At 38.9% G+C, this 19,876-nt stretch overlaps 1 protein-coding gene across 2 annotated transcripts in view; it reads right to left on the bottom strand.

The window, feature by feature from the left end:
* Positions 1-429: 429 nt before the first annotated feature.
* arhgap35a (Rho GTPase activating protein 35a) overlaps positions 430-19,876 on the bottom strand; it is a 63,478-nt gene continuing 44,031 nt past the window's right edge. The window contains exons 3-7 of one of the 2 annotated variants that reach the window (XM_079481728.1): positions 17,049-17,193; positions 10,267-10,344; positions 7,464-7,595; positions 3,278-3,383; positions 430-3,189 (exon numbers count right to left, since the gene is read on the bottom strand). In XM_079481728.1, the coding sequence (XP_079337854.1) occupies positions 2,769-3,189; positions 3,278-3,383; positions 7,464-7,595; positions 10,267-10,344; positions 17,049-17,193 (882 nt within the window). In that variant the 3' untranslated portion in view covers positions 430-2,768. The remainder of the gene's footprint in view (positions 3,190-3,277; positions 3,384-7,463; positions 7,596-10,266; positions 10,345-17,048; positions 17,194-19,876) is intronic. The other variant, XM_079481729.1, reaches the window with a different exon arrangement.

Here is a 19,876-nt window from a genome sequence, read left to right as displayed (position 1 = left end):
CAGGCGTTATGAACAGCACCTCTCCAAAAAGCATCTTTCAACCGGGATAACGGATGTGATGAAAGTGGGATCGGACACACAACCCAGATGTTTTTCTGATAAGTGCCATTAAAGGTAAGTATGTATTTCTATAATCATTTATCCCCCAAGCATTCAACGGTGATTATAACACCTAGTCCTATTAAGACTGCATTCAAATATTTAACTGTATATCATATCTAACCAATTTTTATTTCAGGCAATGACAAACATAGTTTCTATTTTTTTTTAATTATTTAGTTTCAGACCAACACTAAAACCTTTCTGCAAAAGTATTGAGCCGTATACAGAAAACTCAAGCTTTTGTAGATTAATGTATTCTAGGAATCCACTTTAGTTTTGTAATGTACATTATGCAGCTGTGAAATTAAATAAAGACAAAAACACAGATCTTACAAGATTGATTTATTAACTATAATACAGGTCACAGAAGGCCTTGAACTGTTTTTACACCATTCCCAATTAGACTAATAAACAAAGTCTTGACAGTCAATGACATGACATTTTTTGTTGATGCAACTTCATTTATTTTCCACTCAATTTTTTTCTTAGTTTATTTTTTCCTTTTATTAATACTGAGAGTTGCAGACCGCTCTCCCGGACCTGGTCTTGAATCATGCACTACATTGTGGCCTTTACACCATTCACAAAAGAACTGTTAAAAAATGTGTCTTATTTTTTTAATTATTCAAATAAAACATAAAAAAGAAAACTTTTTTTCTATCACCATTGACTATAGGGCAAAGTGTAAGACCCCCTAACATACAAATAAACAACCATTTTGAATATAGTTTTGCTCATTTCTCCTTTAACTTAACAAACTGTCACCGTTGTTGCCAAACGAAAATGGAACAAAACAAAAAGAATAAAGTGATGTAGCCAAAAAGGATTGCCGAACCAATGTCACATTATTTTTAATACGTTTGTGTTGCTGTTCAGTTTCTCCCATCCCCTTTTTTATTTATGTCACTCAGCGCTGAAACAATACACTTGAAAATACACAGAGATTGCAGCATTCATACCAAGTACCAGGCGAATATAGACCACACAGCTCCAGAGTTCCCAAAATATACCATTAAACCTGCTCTCTGAAGAACTAACAGCAAAAGACTATGTATAAGCAAGGATTGATATGATGGGTGAACAGTTGTGGCTCATCAGACAGCCAATCAGAAGTGAGGGTTGATTGACGGGTTCGATTGGGCAGGGCAGTTGCGGTTTAATCCAAATGTTTTAGATGAGAGATATGCACAAATGAAGTCGCTCGGTTCAGCTACTGCAGAAAAAACATTCATAAACTTGAATTAGTGTGATTGTTTCACAGTTGGAACGTCTGCTCTACTCCGAAATCCTGGCTCTCGACAAACTTTATCTCTGTAACAGACTCCTCCGAACAAAATGCTGATGAATTCACAGAAAATGAAATATTCTCTTTCCTGGGTAAAGATAAAGTATAAGTGCTGTGGCACAAAAAGCTCCTTAAAATGTTGCATGGCAATCGAGTTAGTCGTTCTCGCTTTTGTTACACTGTGAATTGATATGATGTTAAGTGCATCCAGCCTTTTCTCATTTTTGAGCATCATTTGCAATGTGCTATACCATCAAAGTCCACTAGGTGGTAGCGTTGAGCTCTCAAAAAACATTTTATTACGACATCTGCGCCACATGCTGAACTCTTCTTTTAACATATTAAAGGTCTAATTTACCTCAGCTTCCAGCAAAGCCATCAAAGCTTTTGGACCACCGATTCAATGCCATGCGAACTGGTACAAACTTTCTTTACCTTCAAACTCTCCATTTAGCGATCACCTCTCCTCATCTAAATGCACGTTGACTGCAACCCAGCCCATCTCTCATCCAATCACCACGCACTATGTTCGTCTGTGCAAAGACTAAGTTAATCTACAAAACCGAACAAGGGGTTACAATAAGACCTTTCTACGGAAGTATAACAGTTCAGAATTGACACCCTTGTAGTGTCTATGTGTGAGAACAAGGGATGTGTGGTAGTGAGGACATTTTGCTAGAAAAGAAGCATTGGTCTTCCAGCATGTTCTGGAGGCTCATGAAGACAACAGAAGCGAGCAATCAGGGAAAAGACTTCAAATCCCATGATGCTGTGCAAAAGCATACCACGTACATACTCCCAAAACCAGATCCAGTTTGTCAAGTTCTAGTTCTGTGTTTTTTTTGTCCATCTTTGAACAGTTGTCACGAGCGACACAGGATAAATAAGGAGGAATGTGGTCGTGTTGCTGCACTTGAAAATAAGCAGATGGCATTTTTTTATCGATTATAACGGTGGTCAAAAGCTATAAAAATTTGATACATATAGGCCAGCCGAGGTCATGTAGGGCGGTCAACTCGGTCATGAGACCCCACCCATTGGTCAAATCCTTGGCCAATCGACGAAGAGAAGGCGTGGCCTGTGGAACCAGCAAACGTGGACCTATAATATAATAGGGGGGTCCCAAAAATGAGTTTGAGGGATGAGTTACCAAACGTAACGTGTTAAAGTCATCTATATGTGATTGAGGGCGGAGAACGTCAAGGTTCTGCAATTCATCGAGTAGTCGATCGAACTTGAAAATGGCGTCTTGACCATCCCAACACCCTCTAATCGTCTCTTCTACGTCTTTTGCTTCTAGTAAGTCAAGGCCGGCCGTGCAATCTTCTTTAAAATCCCTGAAATCTCATCCATTAATCTCTTCCAGTGCTCCCGAACAGGTTCACAGCGTGTGTTGTTCCGTGGGGGCGTGGTGCGGGTGTATCTGAGGCAGCAGGCTCTGGATTGGGGATTGCGGGGTAGGGGGTGGAGACTGAGGTGGGGACTGTTGGATGGGGCTAAAAGGGATTACGGGTTGCGCTGGGCTGTAGGCCGAGTAGGCAGAGACCGTCACGTGGGAAGCGGAAGATAAGGTGGCGGTAGGGGAAGTCGGCTGTCCGGGCAGGCCGCTGGGCGTGTCGGCTGAGGGTTGATTGTAGAAGAAGAAAGCACACTGGTGTATGAAGCTCTCGATGATTGTCTGGTAGGTCCGGGTGGCCGTCAGCGCATCCATGGTGGTGAAATCGGGCCTCATCAAGGTGGGCCAGAAACAGATGGACAGGTTCTCGCTGGTCATCAGGTTCAGGCGGCTGTTTTGACTCACCCTGTGAGAAAGAGGGAGACGTGAAAAACAAGTTAGCAAGTTTGAAAGTATTTGCAGTACATGTTCTAAGAGACTGGTCTGGTTTTCACCTGTTTAGGTGAGAGATGACATATTTGAAGAGATCGTAGTTTTCTCGAGGGAACTTGCGGAGCACGTCCTTCATAGTGTGGAGACGCTGCTCTCGATCATTGATTTCTGCAGGAGTGATGGGAGAAAATAAATTGAGATGCAACTTCAAGCTTCACGTATGTTCACTTGTGCCACAATACACAAAATTGTTAAAGGAACAGTTCACCCAAAAATGCTAAATCTGTCATCATTTACTTGCCCTCGACTTGTTCTAAATCTGTATAAACATCTTTGTTCTTATGAACACAGAGAAAGATATTTGGAAGAATGCTTGTACCAAACAGTTCTTGGACCCAATTGACTACCATAAATAGCTTTATACATTTCTTTGTTCTGTTGAACACAAATGAAAATATTTCAAAGAATGTAGTAAAGCAAACAATTCTGGGGCACTTTTGACAACAATTGTAAATATTTCTACTATGGTAGTCAATGGTGGACAAGAACCGTTTGGTTACAAGCATTCTTTCTCTGTGTTCATCAGAACGAAGACATTTATGGAAATCTGAAACAACCCGAGGGCGTGTAAATGATGACACATTTTTAATTTTTTAAACAACATTTGAAATATTTCTAGCCACGTCTTGTACTGATTCTGTGGAAAGTACCAAACACTCATTGTGACTGTTCGGATTGCTGAACGAACGTTTGCATTTGCATGTGTGTGTGCAGAAACTGGATCACCCCAGATCCACCTAGTTTTTTTCTTAAGACACATCATTTGGCGCGGAGACCTCAGATTGTTTGGAAGCGACGCTTGAGAAAGTAATTTAGAAATAATGAGTTCTGATATGCACAAAGGAAGCAGCACACTCCACCTAAATCAATAAACAGCAGGGGCTAGGGTGAAAAGTGTGTGTAATAGTCTCTTTCGGCATAACAGCATGATTGTTCAATAGGGCACAGATTCATGCATCTACAAAACTGATGGTGTGGTGCGCTCTCTCTCGCAGACACACACACCCAGGGTGTTTGTGGTGAGTCACAATAGCTAACACCAGTCTCAAACGCTGCGAGATGTTAGAACGTGTGACCGCTGCAGCAGATGTGTTCCTCCCTAGCGGTACATACACTGACTTCAGCATTATACATTGTGGCCCCAGATGCTCATCAGCACAATAACCGCAGAAACTTGACTTTGAGATAATCTGAGGAGTGATGCTTGACCCCGCAGGATGCTGTGGTTTGTTGCTATGTGGTTTCTAACATGTTCTGGGGGCTGTCAGCACATTAGTGCACAAGGGTGGTCTCTTATTGGCCCAATAGAACCCACATGACGACAATTTTTAAAATGAAAGTCTATGGGGTTTTAAAATAACCCATCCAGGTGAAAATTGTAGGTTTGATTGGTTAGACAAATAAAAGAACACCTCTCCTCTATAAGTCGCATGATATGTAACATCATCCACGTACGGTGGCACAAACAGTACAGGGCGAACTACTTTCCAAAATCAAACAATTCCCATCTTGAAGTATCTTGTATCTTGTATCTTGTAACACCAGGAGGCAATGCGGTTCCCCACCTGTAGACTTTGTTGATTGAGATTGAATGTGCAATGGCGTCTAATCAATCAGAATAAACAACTGCTGTCTGTACCACTCAGAAAGTGCATTAATCTAAATATGCGATTTGAGACGACAGGCCAAGAAAGCGGAGAATATTAGGAAGGTGCTAAATTGGTGCAGGTGCTTTCTGTGTTTTCAGGGGCTGAAACAAAACAAGCTTGCTGGCATGTGAAGCGAAGCCCCGCCCACCACCTGTGGAGACTGACAATGCAGTCAGGCGACCTGGCGTCTGTCCTTTCTGTAATCTCTCAATGTCATGCGTCTGAAATGTTCTTGCAACAGATAGAACATTCTTAGGTTTATTGGGTATTAAGGAACAGGAAATTGGGTATTAAGGAACAGGAGACTAAAGTTTAAAGTCACCATGAAATCAAAATTTATGATTGTTGTTTTTTTGTAGAATATAGCAGTGCTTATTATCAATGATTTATTTGTGAGGGTCATTATTGTATGTATATTACATGAGACCTCATAATCTTTCATCTAAAGATGAAAATGTACTTCTGCCCTCTAGTGGCGATCCTTGTGATGATGGTTTTTGCAGAACATCGCAGTGGAAAACACAAGGTACACACCTTTGTTGCTCTTATTTGATATTTCGTTTCAAATGGATATTTGTCTGAATACTTAAGATTATCACCACTTTAAGTTCACTGATACTTTAAACACCCAGAACTATAACTATGACGTCAACTATAAAAACTACATTTTCGTCTACATTGATGTATGATAAAATTATGTTAAATCTTAAACCTCTAGACTTATGATTTTGATTGGCTGTTTGTTTTATCGTTCATCCGATGGGTAAAAATGCTCTAATAGTGAACCCAACCATACTGTTTCTATGTATCAACATTGTTATATTTGTAGTGTGGATGCCGCTATTTAGAATTTAGAACGATATTTAAAACTTTATTATTTGGTGTGAATAGGGGCATAGTTCACTCACAATTAAAAAAAATTACACTCACGTCTTCTCAAAAAATCTTTTTGTCATATACAGGTTTTAGAAGTGATTTTGTGTCTATGCAGAGGTAGTCAATGGGTGTCACTGTTGTTTGGTTACCAACATGGCTGTCAAACGATTCATCGAGATTAATCGCATACAGAATACAAATTTGTGTTTATATCGGGCTGGAACGATATATTGTTATTTCTTATGCTCGTTCTCTCAATGACGCATCCGAAAGCCAGAAGGCGCTCTCATGCAGAAACTCTGAATATGGGACAGAGAAGAACGATTTACAAAAGTAGTTCAAGCAAATGCCATTGGTCATATTCTATCCCTGTTCTTATAACCTTTTCAGGGATAATAAAGTATATTTAAAATGATGATGTTTGACAAGTGTTGCTTTTTCAAATGCACGTTATAAACGATTCAAGTTCATAGTGATTTTAGAAAAAGTGGTACTAGATATTAGATGCTGATAAAAGAGCCATATTTCACAGAAGGGCTGCGCATTAAACGCAGAATAGGTATAATTAGTGTGAATCGATATATCGTCACAGCCCTGTGTCTATATAATATATGTCTGTGTACATATATTATGTTTGTGTTTACGTAATGTGTCTGTGCACAGAAATATTATGTAAATACAAACTTTTATTCTGAATGTGATTAATCGCGATTAATAGGTTGACACCCCTAGTTACCAACATTCTTCAAGATATCTACTTTTGTGTTCTGCAGAAGAAAGAAAACATTTAAACACGTAACAACGTGCTTAAAGTCAAACCCTTAGCATTGTTGTAGCAAGTTAATTATCCCTGCATTTAAAGCCTACGAAGGCTGAAATTTCACAGCCCGTTGTCCCCAATTACGTCAGTATTTATTGACTGAATTCACACAAATTCCAACAAGCGATGTGCTGGTTACTCATTAATGCGTTTAACAGCCATGTGTGGTCCGCACTGCGAATGAACGTTTATGGCACATAAAGTTTGAGCACTTTCCATTTCAATGACACGAAACATCGACTGAATCATATTGAATAATTGGACCAATCAAAGCCGCTCTTTTGTGATTGGCTACGGCGCAGGTTTAATAGAGGCGTGCTTCCTTTCTGCTGAATCAGACCTGCTGTTTGTGAAGCTATTTAAAGCATCCCAGTGCCTGACAGGAGCTGTTTATCGGAAAACAGTCTGGAGTGTGCGACTAACACCAATCTTAGGCTTAGACTCATCGACTGTGCTTTGCAAGTTTGGAGCGATGCCCGGATCAGACAATTCTAAACTTCACAGTGAGACAGCGCGAGTGTTTGTTAAAGTACAAGAAAGGAGTCTATAATTCCACAGCAGAAAAACAGCAGAAATCCAATCCATTTCTGCCAGCATGTTTCTAGAAGAGGATCATTTCAGACTCAGTGGCATATGTCTTGTTTTTCGTTCTCTCATTCCTTCTCTATCCACAGGAGGTCCACCAAACCAGATCTCACAGGAACCTCTGCGAACTCTACTCAACTTTCCGCATTAGCCTCTCTCCACAAACCCCACAGTCGACCGTACTGCTATAAACATCTGCCCATCTCTTGCATCTCTGTTATTGATTGTGAAAGTCCATGTATCTCCTCGTAAACTTACTGAAGGCGTCGACCAGCTCCACCTGCATGCTGTAGGGTACCAGAGGATCCGGCAGCTCTGAGAAGAAACTCTTCATGGCTCCAGCCACTGTGTTTACAGACATATCTTTCTCGATCAGGTCAATGTTTGGATCTACAACAAAGTGAAAGAGAGAGTTCAGTTACAGTTTCTAGTAGAAACATTCCAAGAAATAAACCCCAACAAAGGATCGAAAAGATCTTAGTATACTTTTGTGTTCCACAGAAAAAAAGTGTATCTAATTGAAGAATGTGCACAATGGAGATGGTTTGAGGTTACGAGACGAACACACAAGCGCTGATAAAAACCATCAAACCATTTCATTCTCAGTTTCCGCCTATCTGATCTCAAAACAGAGATAAACCTATAAAACATATCCTTTTCATTATCCTATTAAAGTTATCGATATCAGACAAGCATTCCACAAGCCAAGATTAAATATTGGCATTTTATTTTGCTGACCCCAGATGAGTTACTATAATCGTCCTAATTCCAGGTTATCAATACTGGATACGCAGAGAACGGCATATTCTGAATTTCTCATCTGCGCACTGTGTCATTGAGCACATACCTGCGCTGTGATTTCCACGGTAATTGTATTGTCACCTGACCGGGTGGGGTTCTGATCGATCTGACACAGGCTTTCACATTCTATTAGCTCATGGCGATCTGGACCGGACCTGACCGGATCGGTGGAGCGCGCGCTCTCGTGGTTCATTACCCAAAGCAATCTGCTGGTAATTAACTGACCTTCTCTTCCTGCGCAAACAAACCCGCACACGGATCAGCCAGCAGATGCAACCACTCACACGCATCCACTGCACAATCCTTCCTTTAAACAAGTTCCTGGATGATAAGCGAGCAACAACACATTGCTGTGCCTCTAGATTACGGTGCAGACTGTATACCAGGGGCGTTTTCTCTCAAGTGGCAATGGAGGCAATAATTGAGGGTAGTGAAGCGAAACTATACAAATAATATGCAAGTTCAAAGATTGTACAACACCAACGTGTGGATAAAGTCTGAGGTCAACAGGGTAATTGTAGAACGTAGGCAAAAAGTCATTTGACATATTAAATCACACTGCTGTGATAGAATGAACACCACTGCTGTGTCCGAAATCGCATACTATGACAGTACATACTGATGTAAATCAAGTACCAATTCATCGACCGTTAAAAAAATACATTCTATACAGCATATGTGGGGGTAGTATGAATACATTTCTGACATACTCCATCCGTGACATTTATTGTCATGTGACCCGTATGCTCTTTGACCTGGCGTATTAATTAACGTAGAAATGAATTTATTGGTACTTACGTTTGAAAAACTACTTTATTTGATAATTTTTTTTTAAATGTGACCATTCCTCAGCTCCCGTGGCATTATGGGATAGAGAAGTGTCCATCTGATGCACACTCACAAACATTGGCCGAAGCAGTAGACCATCTGGGTATTTCTTGGCCAACTGTTTTGAAGTTTCATAGTAGGGAACAATGCGATTTCGGATGCACGGCTTGTCATTGCAGTACTACCAGCCAATCAATTCACAAAAATTCCCAAATTTGCTAAATGAACAACTCGCAGACTTATGTATTAATATATATATAACTGACTTGCGTAGAAATATAATACAAAACTAATATAAACTTAATCTGTTGTAAAAGTTGTAATTGTAACATTTCGCCTCTCTATCGCCATCTCTGATTGAAACATAGAACTGCAGGTTACTCGTCTTTACACTTAGAGTTGTAAAACAAGTGAACATTTTCCACAAAATCCAAACTGACAGCTGAATTATAAATCATCATTGGAGACTTTAGGCATTTAGTTTTTCAAAATGAAGGCAAATATTAGTGGTATTAATAACTGCATTTGTTTCTAATAATAATAATTATATTATTATTATTTTCATTAATTGCAGTAAATTATAACAAATTATAGAAAAAGAGACCACCATTAGTAGTAACAAATGCATTTGCAATAAATAAAAGATTTGTAGCTATTGCATACCATTTTCACAAAACGACTTGATAAGACTTGAAGTGACTTGGTTTTTAGTAAACATCACATTGATATAAAAGTATAAAAAATCATAGTATCTAACAGAGTGAGGCGTTATTTTTATCCAAGAAACTTGGTAGACAGCAAAGAGAACAAATGACTTTACGCTGGACTAAAAGTGAGACGATCATCCTCAAGTCCACCACCTCTTAAAGCTGCATTCGCTCTGATATTATGCTTCATAGCAGCTCTCTGTGGGCAAGATCGATAGGCATGGATCAGCTCAGGTTAATTGAGCTTATCTGCTCTACAATGTGCTCATTGACGGAAATGTGATTCATACTCTGAAGAATAGGAGCCATTTCTGCGAAGACAGTGAGTGAGGCAGTAGTACCCAACTGACCTCAAACTCCCCACGGCATAAATGAATAACATGTTGTATATGTGCTGCTGTCTTTACATTATACTGCTACAACAGCAGGGTCATTTGAGAAGGTGTCAACTCATGGGGGGCAGGCAAGTGAAGTGAGAGAGGGAAAATAGGGTGGATGCATAAGAATGTTCTCTTGTTATGGTTGGCAACTGTTCCTCATTTTGATGTTTTAGACAGTTTTGGTAACTTTGTTAGTGTACGATGGATAGTCACAACCCAAGACGGACATGATGGAAAACCAACGCTAAATGCAATCAATAATGAATGTAAATAGATTTTTGTGGAATGTGCAGTGACAACCGTGACAGGAAAAAAATGTAAATGACGGACAGAAAAGTGACTCACCCTGGTCAAACTGTCGCTGCATGCTCTCCATCTCCGCCTTATTTCCACTCACCCTGTAGATTCCCTCTGTGCTCAACCCTGTGAGAGAGAGAGAGAGAGAGAGAGAGTAGACATTAATTAATGCGTTTTGCACACTGTTCGTTTTGAGACCGTCTGATAAGAGCAATCCCATGCTGTTATCTCCAGCTCGGTATGTATTTAATTTAAATCAGTTTGCTAAACGTACGACCACATTAAAACTGTCAGATCAATTCGGTTTGACTTATCAGTTGAAGAATGAATGGAGCTACAGGCTGACAGCGAAATGTGTCTCTCAAACCCTGAAGATGTAGACGGGAGCAAAGCAAGAGAATGGCCCAAATACTCGATAAAGACAAAGACAGCTGAAAAAGGCACAGAGACACTCTCGAAAATGAGTCGGCGTGTTGCCGAGGCAGACCGCATTGATTGCCTCACCTCGCCTGATCAATTATCCATAAAAGCTTTTCTGTATGGCTGCAATAAGGGAGAAGTGTTGGGAGGAAGGGTGTGTTTATGGCCATGTATTTTGGGTTTACGATAAAAAGAGAATGAGACACTCGCCTTTATGCAGAACATTTTGAGAAACTGAACTGAATCTAGAAGATTTTAGCATGACAATTAATGTACTGATAATTAATACAAAAGATATTAATAAAAATAATATGTTGATGCATATTACAATTATGAGTATTATTACCACTGCTACTAAATGTAACAATATCAAAATCTCACTTTAAGATAATTCCTCGGAATAAAGTCCACGGTCTGACATATTGCAATACTTAAAATGACAAATGAGGACTTGGAAACGTGCCATAAGCATCCTATTTTCTTTATCCTCTAATCATAACTGTTGCTTATGTAGGTATGAGTTATAGTATGAGATGGGTCAAATGACCTAAAAATACTTTTTATGGAATAAAATAATTGCATCAGATGCACATCTATTATTTTTTCAAACATTCTCTATGTTAGACCCGGAAGAACTATCGGTTAATACAGTCATGTGACCACGATAACATTGAGACAAATTTGTGATATCGATAATATTGTCACATCCCTCATTATAATAAAAATAAACTAATGTTCAAGAAAATGATTTGATTTAAATGATTTGTTTGACAATTAGTGGTTGGGAAACAAGTATTGTAATTATAATTATAATACATTAAATGCATTGTCCTATATTTGGCTCCATCCATCTTCCCATTAATTTTAACCATCTTCCCTGTCCCTGCTGAAGAAAAGCAGGCCCAAACCATGATGCTGCCACCACCATGTTTGACAGTGGGGATGGTGTGTTCAGGGTGATGAGCTGTGTTGCTTTTAAGCCAAACATAACGTTTTGCATTGTTGCCAAAAAGTTTGATTTTGGTTTCATCTGACCAGAGCACCTTCTTCCACATGTTTGGTGTGTCTCCTAGGTGGCTTGTGGCAAACTTTAAACGACACTTTTTATGGATATCTTTAAGAAATGGATTTTAACTTTATTAGTGCTTTTCTTCCATAAAGGCCAGGTTTGTGCAGTATTCGACTGATTGTTGTCCTATGGACAGAGTCTCCCACCTCATCCAGGGTGATCATGGGCCTCTTGGCTGCATCTCTGATCAGTCTTCTCCTTGTATGAGCTGAAAGTTTAGAGGGACGGCCGGGTCTTCGTAGATTTGCAGTGGTCTGATATTCCTTGCATTTCAATATTATCGCTAGTGCTCCTTTGGATGTTTAAAGCTTGGGAAATCTTTTTGTATCCAAATCCGGCTTTAAAGTTCTCCACAACAGTTTCTCGGACCTGCCTGGTGTGTTCCTTGTTCTTCATGATGCTCTCTGTGCTTTAAACGGACATCTAAGACTATCACAGAGCAGGTGCATTTATACGGAGACTTGATTACACACAGGGGGATTCTATTTATCATCATTAGTCATTGAGGTCAACATTGGATCATTCAGAGATCCTCACTGAACTTCTGGAGAGAGTTTGCTGCACTGAAAGTAAAGGGGCTGAATAATTTTGCACGCCCAATTTTTCAGTTTTTTATTTGTTAAAAAAGTTTGAAATATCCAATGAATTTCGTTCCACTTCATAATTGTGACCCACTTGTTGTTTATTCTTCACAAAATTACAGTTTTATATCTTTATGTTTGAAGGCTGAAATGTGGCAAAAGGTCGAAAAGTTAAAGGGGGCCGAATACTTTCACAAAGCACTGTATGTTTTGTAGATAAGTAGATAGGACTGGGTTATGTACAGCAAGACTGGAATATTTGCATAGAGTAGTTGCAAATATAGTAAAAAAGACTGATAGATTAATAGAGTGTATGCTAAGATAGCAGGATAATTGACAAATGCTCACCATAAAAATAGCTAAATAAAACAAACAGAAAGAACCATCATTTTAATTTGACCGCTATGGCGATATACTATAGATTAAGTGTTCCAATAGGGACAAATAATGTAACAAAAAAGGTGTGATACAATCACTTCGGGGGTCCTAACAGGGTTCCCAGCAGTTCTCGACACCAGTTCACAGTCTGTTGTGCAAACCCTTGAGTACTAAAGATCGTCACAGCTTCAACCATATAGTGAGACATCCTGTCAGGAGACAGTCAAGGACAATACAAGGAAGCCCTCTCTCTCTTTTCCCCCAGTGTCCATCAGTTCATTCTATAATTTTCTTATGATATCTTTCTGTGTCCATTATTGTGTGTCTTTTTGGCCTTCAAACTGATCCTTCAGTCCATTAGCGACGTCAAGACAACATGCGGTCATGTCATTTTCGAGAGAGAGTGAGAGCACTGTTTGCCTCACGGGCATCTTTAACCGAAACTCACCATGACCATCTAATGACTGTTCTAATACACAACCTCTCCTGCAACATGTCCGAACAAATCCCTGACATTTCCGGCACTCATCTGAAGAGTATCCTCCAGGGCCGGCTACTTCCAACCCAGCACTTCTCCCTTTTCCAATTACTCGCACGTCACTTTTTTCCTTGTCTTTATTATCGATTTCAGATGTTTAAGAAAAGCTAAGCATCATGCAGATGAGCTACCGTTACATGGGGGTTTCCATCACAGGTGCTGTCCAAACCCATTATATGACATCTTTGGCAAGCACTTTACCATTGTATTTCCTATCACCATGTTGGGAGTTTAGCAAGTTTGTAAAACCGGTCTCGTCACCGATCAGGTGAATGCCATCATGAACAATGGAGAGTGCCATGTGGGGACACAGCAGCTGCCTCGGCCGTTTAACGCCCAGAACTCATTTATCATAGTGTCACAGAAAGAGACACACTGAGAGATACAGTACAAACCGGTTAGTAGATATAAAAAGGGAACTTCATTGTCAGAATAAAAATGAGAGATGGTTTTACAGAGAACTGACAGGAAGTAAGAGGAACAATAGGAGAACAGGAGAGTTTTTGGCACAGACTGCATAACGGAAAGGGAAGGATATGGATCCCTATATAAACTGGAAAAATATAAACTTTCTCCAATGTTCTTAGGGTTAATACTAAACTTTAACTTTTGTGATTCAACCCGAATAAATATGAGAAGAGCTTGTATAAATATGAATACACACAAGTGCCGTTGAAGTGTCAAAAATCAGCTCTGGATTTCAGCGTGGCAATAACTCAACATATAAATATGAAGAACCCTTTATTGCTCAAATGATCAGACTATCACAGACATTAAAGTTATATGATAACTGCTTGAGTGGCTGCAAACTAAAACTTTTGAATATAAGGCCTTTCGCACCAGAGGACTGTTTAACTATAGTACCAGAACTATCAGGTGGAAAAAAGCAACTATAGGGATGTAACAATATCAAAGTCTCCCTGTACGATAATACCTCAGTGTATAGTCCACGGTACAATATTTATTACAGTTTAAAATGTAAAAAGGTTTATTGGAAATGTAATGTCTAATGTTTTCTTATCCTCCAATCATGAGTTACAGTACGAGCCAAAGGTAGCATCTGTTATTTTTTCCAACATTTTATATTTTAAACGCACATATAAGAAACCAATGTTGCCATCGTCATGACAACACCTCTGAAGTTACAGCGTTCTGTCTGCACCAGCATCAAATCTTCTAGAACTGTTAACGTAAATCAATTCCATTTAAAATCCTAATTTATTTCTATAGCACTTTTCACAATTTTGCATTGTACCTCTACAGTAAATAAAAATCAGTAGAGGCAGTTAAAACATACTGTAATTCCAGAAATATCGAAAAAAATCATAAGAGATCAAGAAAATGATTAAATCTGTTATCATTTAGTTTTAAAAACTAGTTTGAAATAAATTAAGTTTATAATAAAGACAATTTAAACATTGTTACTAGAGGACTAGTTCGAAGCTATCCTGACCCAACCCTAATTCAGACAGTTAGCAGTAAAAGCAACATAATATTGCTATATATTAAAAACTGTGAGAAATTTAGGAAGCATGACACGGCACATCTTGAACTAGCTCGACATGTCAAGCTGACATTTTTCTGCAAGAGCCCTTGTAAAAGCAATTCTGTGTAATAGTGATAAGGTTGTAAGGTTGTATTGTTTTTGATGGGTTGAAGTGTGTATTCTCTAGTGTTCGTGCTGCAAGCTCTATCAGCCGATCACGTTGTAGGGCTGTTGTAAGCAGCCTGTTCCACCCAGAGAAGATGGAAAAAAAAAGAGCTAAGCATCAAAGATTGCTCACCATTTCTGCTTTGTGATATCGATCTCAATAAGGGAGTTATCAGGCAGAAAATTACCGCAAGGGGCTTGGCATCCCACAGCTTACACACGCACACATGCACTCGGGAACATGAAAAGGGTGGATGAGGGGTGGGGAAGTAATCGACATCCAAAGGAAGTGGAAACAAGAACAGAATTATGAATTTATTGAGACCGCCTCCAATCTGCCCCCTGGTGAATTACACGCATGATCCAAATGGTGGGTTTGATCTGATACTTGCAGGCTCTAAAAATGTGTTTGCCGTGCCATTTCACCTTGGAAAGTTTCTACTCTTGAGTTTGGGTAATTACGATGTGATGTGATTATGCTCGGAACACATTGGAGACTTCATACTTCTTTCAGAGCCATGAAACTTCTGCAATTCCACGAAATGTTTCCTCAATATGGCTACTCGTTTCTGGCTCTATTCTTCTCTGACACTTCACAAAACACATACAAACTAAATAAAAGACAATTTATACAAACACACCAATTAATGTTTGTTGTAACTGACACGGCCCCAAATCAAGTAGGCTAAAAGAAAGTCCCATTGGTACTGCCAACACATGGTGTCACACAGATTCGATAAAAAAAGAACGTACAAAAAATTCAATTTTATCTTGATTTCATAATCTCAGATATCATGCAAGAACATGTCAACATTATACAGTAGGTTGCACAGTGTTGAACCGCATGCCAGAGGGAACACTGATGCATTCTACAGCATAAACACTTGCTCTCAGCTGATGAACTAAATCCACAAAAAATAAAAGCGTTAAAGCTACTGACCCGAATAAGAGATTAATATCTGTGCACACATGCATACAACAGGGCTTTTCTATACTCTTGTATGAATACAGTAGAGATGCTCCGATCAGGATTTTTGCAGCAGATACCAAGTTTCGACTTCCTGTCATCGTGATCGCAGATACGGATCCCGATCCCAATGCTTCAAGCTATATATAACTGATATGTAATATATATTATGTTGCCTTTGTTTATATATACATTTTTTTAAACCTGAACCAAATACGTAAGTGCCGAATCGTCGTATTAAATTCTTTGGACATTGCTGTGAGATTTCTTTGGAACGCACAGGGCAAATAGTGTAATTTTCACTGTTTCTTGAAACATCATAGTGCTTCCACACTGGCAATGACATGGCTGGGGCGCTGTATCCACGGTTTGTGAGATCGGCCAAGTTTAGTCAGTACCGATTGAGTCATAAAATGTGATAATCCGCCGAAACTGATCAGTGGCCGATCGATCTGTGCATCCCTAGAACCTTACAGCATGAGAGGCTCAATGTCATTTATACAATGAGCTCAAAGGGATGGTGAACGTACAAAAAAATTATATTTTGGTTTTATCATGGAAATTCTGTGTATAATACCATTTAAGGTAAAGGTTTCGATTTAACTTGGAAAGACTATTAATCAATAAAAATGTGTTACAAAAGTCTCTGGAATAATCTGATTCTCAATCACATAATACTGATTCGGTTTAGTTTGCGATAATAATAGACTGAGTGTAGATTATTCTCAACTAAATGTTATTAATTTAACGTGGTTTCCCAGAACCTGTGCAAAAAAGAAAAATAATGTGTAAGCTCAATTCTTGTCAATTCAACAAGTTACCCTAGAAACTTGGCATTGAGGTGAGCCAACTCAAGATAAATTTTTTGTGTTCCTCATCATTCGTAACTTCGCATAATGCATAATATATTGTGTGCATGTGAACACAGTGGACGGAGATAGATGTTTGTATCAGAGCTCATTACTGGCCTCATTGGGACTCTCTTAACAATATAAAGCTCTGTTTTCCTTTCACCCCACACGTATTGGCTTTGTCAATGTGTTGTGCAATGAGATGCTTCCAAGTTGAAAAATAGTGGTAACTTACCGCACTTCTGTATACGCTTTAATTTCTATTAATGTAAAATAAAAACCAGAAAGCACACCAAAGAACGTACACAAACGTCTTACTTTTCACAAAGTGGCTTACGAAATTAAACTAAGTGTTTAGTATATTTGTGCGCTTACCTGTAGCCTCAATGTAACGGATGCACTTTTCAATGAAGAATGGAATAGGCCGTTCGAGTGTGACCACATTGGCCAAGGGAACTCCAAAGTAGCTGCTCTCATGTTTGGATATTGAAGACTGGCGAGCCTTTGGCCGCGTTTTCTGCTAAATGAGAGAAAATCAGGTTATTTGTTGGTGAAATGACAACCTTACAGCTAGGCTAGAGGATACACAAACACACGTAGTTGGGCCATAACCTCAATCACGTTTTCATTAAAAATAAACTAGTCTTAGAGTTAAATATTGAAAGAGATTAAGTGCAATGTTGGCGTCACAGCAGGTTTGTCTTAAGTGAATGGGAAATAAAGGGGATCAATGTAAAAATTGTTAAGTCTTGCCGTGCAAAAGCAGTTTTAATAATATTGACAAAGACAATTGCTTTGCAATGTATTTCTTGCACTTCTACTTCCTTGAAAAGCTGCAATGTCCAATGTTGAGTCAACTGAGAATACCCAACGGCTTCATGCAATTGAATTAATTTTTTATTTATTTAACACAAAAAAATGAAAGAATGTTTTTAATAAATTTTTGCAAAGAACCGAGACTGTTGGACCTTCTTCCTAAAGAAAATACTTTCTGGAATTTTTACCTGCAACTTTTTATTGCTCTATCACTTCTTATCTTCCTTCATAAATCAGAACGCTCTGAACTCAAATGTTTAAAATCACCTCATTTGCATAACATTTTTAAACCGCAGAACACTAAGCCAAACTTTTACATTTGGAGATCTGCAAACTCAACACTAAGACCTTTTCTCATGATGCTGTGCGGCAGTCAGCACATCACCGCTGGTTGGTCAGAGTGTCCGCAAAACTGTCAGACAGCGAAAGAGTTGTGATGCTTATTAGGCCAGGTTCTGTCTGCTCTATATTCAAAAGGCATCTCGGCTTCCCGCAAACCTTGCAGGTCACACCAGTCCAGCCACATTTGCCTCTTTTTCACTCCTTTTTCCAACTCATTCATTTCACCTAAATCTCCACTGGCTCCTCTTGATAGACCTTTACATAATCACCTCTTTCTCTCTAAGCTCTCCGTAAAGAATCTGTGCTCCAATTACAGTTTACAGGGAGTGTTACTGGCATGGCAATCTTACACAAAAGTAATGCATTTACCTCGAAAAGCAGGTCACACGGTCGGGGGAGATCAGATCAGAACGCTGGAAGCAATACGCTTAGATTGAGGGAAACAATAAAACCAGCAACATCTATCTGTGGCTCCACCCGACACCATGGCTTTGCAAAGTCAGGCATGAGTTTGTGTAACTTGGCTGGTAAAATGTAATGTTTGCAATGGCAAAGTCATGGGTTTGATTACCACAAACTGATATGTGAATTGCAAGTCCATTTGTGGGGCGCCAAAATTTTACCAGGATAAGTGAAAATCTCCAGCTATTCTTTCTATAACTAAACAACTTTATAGAGCTGCACAGATGGGATGTACGGAAACAGGAAAGGCTTGTTCCAGAAATGGTCAGTCTTTGTTGAATAGAGCCAATACAATACAGACCCCTGGGCCGCTATGTTTATTTATGGGTCTCTTAACAGATACTTCCCATGAGGCAATTGATGCAAGAAAGGTGATTTAACCCAATGGCCTCATTTTAACCTCACTGATGTAATAAAGATGCTGTTGTATGATGAGCAGGACTGGTGGCGGGGGTGGCCTCTCATATACCCTTCGGCTGTCACATGCTCTGTCAGAGCAGAAGTCACTTCAATTGCTGCATGTGTGAATTCAGCGCATTAATAAAGTGACTGACATAATAGGAAAAAGCAATAACTGGACTTCTGGCATTGAGGAACAAAATGCAATGTACCACCATTAATAGAGTTTGGAAGTTGAGCTACAATCTTGTCTCAGATATTTCTCTTAAATCAAAAATCGACACAAATGCAACATTTTTTGTATATAGAAGGAATTCATATCGATAAAATGAATGTAGAAAAACATGCATTTGTGTTTTGCCAAAGATCAAGTGTTGTTGAGATCTCTTCTGAAACTGTGGAGACCAACATTCTTCCAAATATCTTCTTTTATGTTATTTTCAAAGCAAATCATACAGGTTTGAAATTACATAAGTATCTTAATATTGCTTAAATCTTGCAAAGGCATTTTAACCGTAAAGCGGCATTTCCTTTTCTATATTTGTATATTCAATTTTATATTCACACTTATGCATTTGAAATTCACTACTTCTTCAAAGCCACATAGATTGCATTTAAGCTTACATTCATAAAAACAAATCTAAGATAGATAAAAACACAAACACAATTCAGAGCTGAAAACAGTTCATTATGCATTGCTAGATAATGCTTGAAAGAAAAGGTTGTGTAAACCTTTTTTGAAGTTATGAACTCAACGCATGAATGCACACAGCTCTAGATCTGCTATTGTTAAATACATACAGTCTCTTTAACAGAGCGCTTTTCAAATACAGCGAATACAGCAAAGCTTTAACTTGTCTTCAATAGACAAAAAGTACGAGTTCCTTTCTTCTGCTGAATATTTTCAAGAATACATTCTCAAAAAGAACGTAGCTCAGTGGTAAGAGCATTGCGTTAACAACGCAAGTTTGTGGGTTCGCGTCCAGGGGATTGCAGATACCTATGTAACATGTATAGGATAATGCTATGTAAGTCGCTTTGGATAAAAGCGTCTGCTAAATGCCTAAATGTAAATGATTAAGATATTTAAAATCTAGTGATCTAATTAACCTCACCTTAAAATAAGAAATACATCTTGCATAAATGTGCACGTATATATATATATATATATATGATGTTACAAA

This window comes from Barbatula barbatula (genome assembly GCF_947034865.1).
Source record: "Barbatula barbatula genome assembly, chromosome: 19".
NCBI classification, from domain to species: Eukaryota; Metazoa; Chordata; class Actinopteri; order Cypriniformes; family Nemacheilidae; genus Barbatula; species Barbatula barbatula.
Note: the sequence above shows the minus strand (reverse complement) of the source record. Positions and strands in the feature narration are given on the sequence as shown.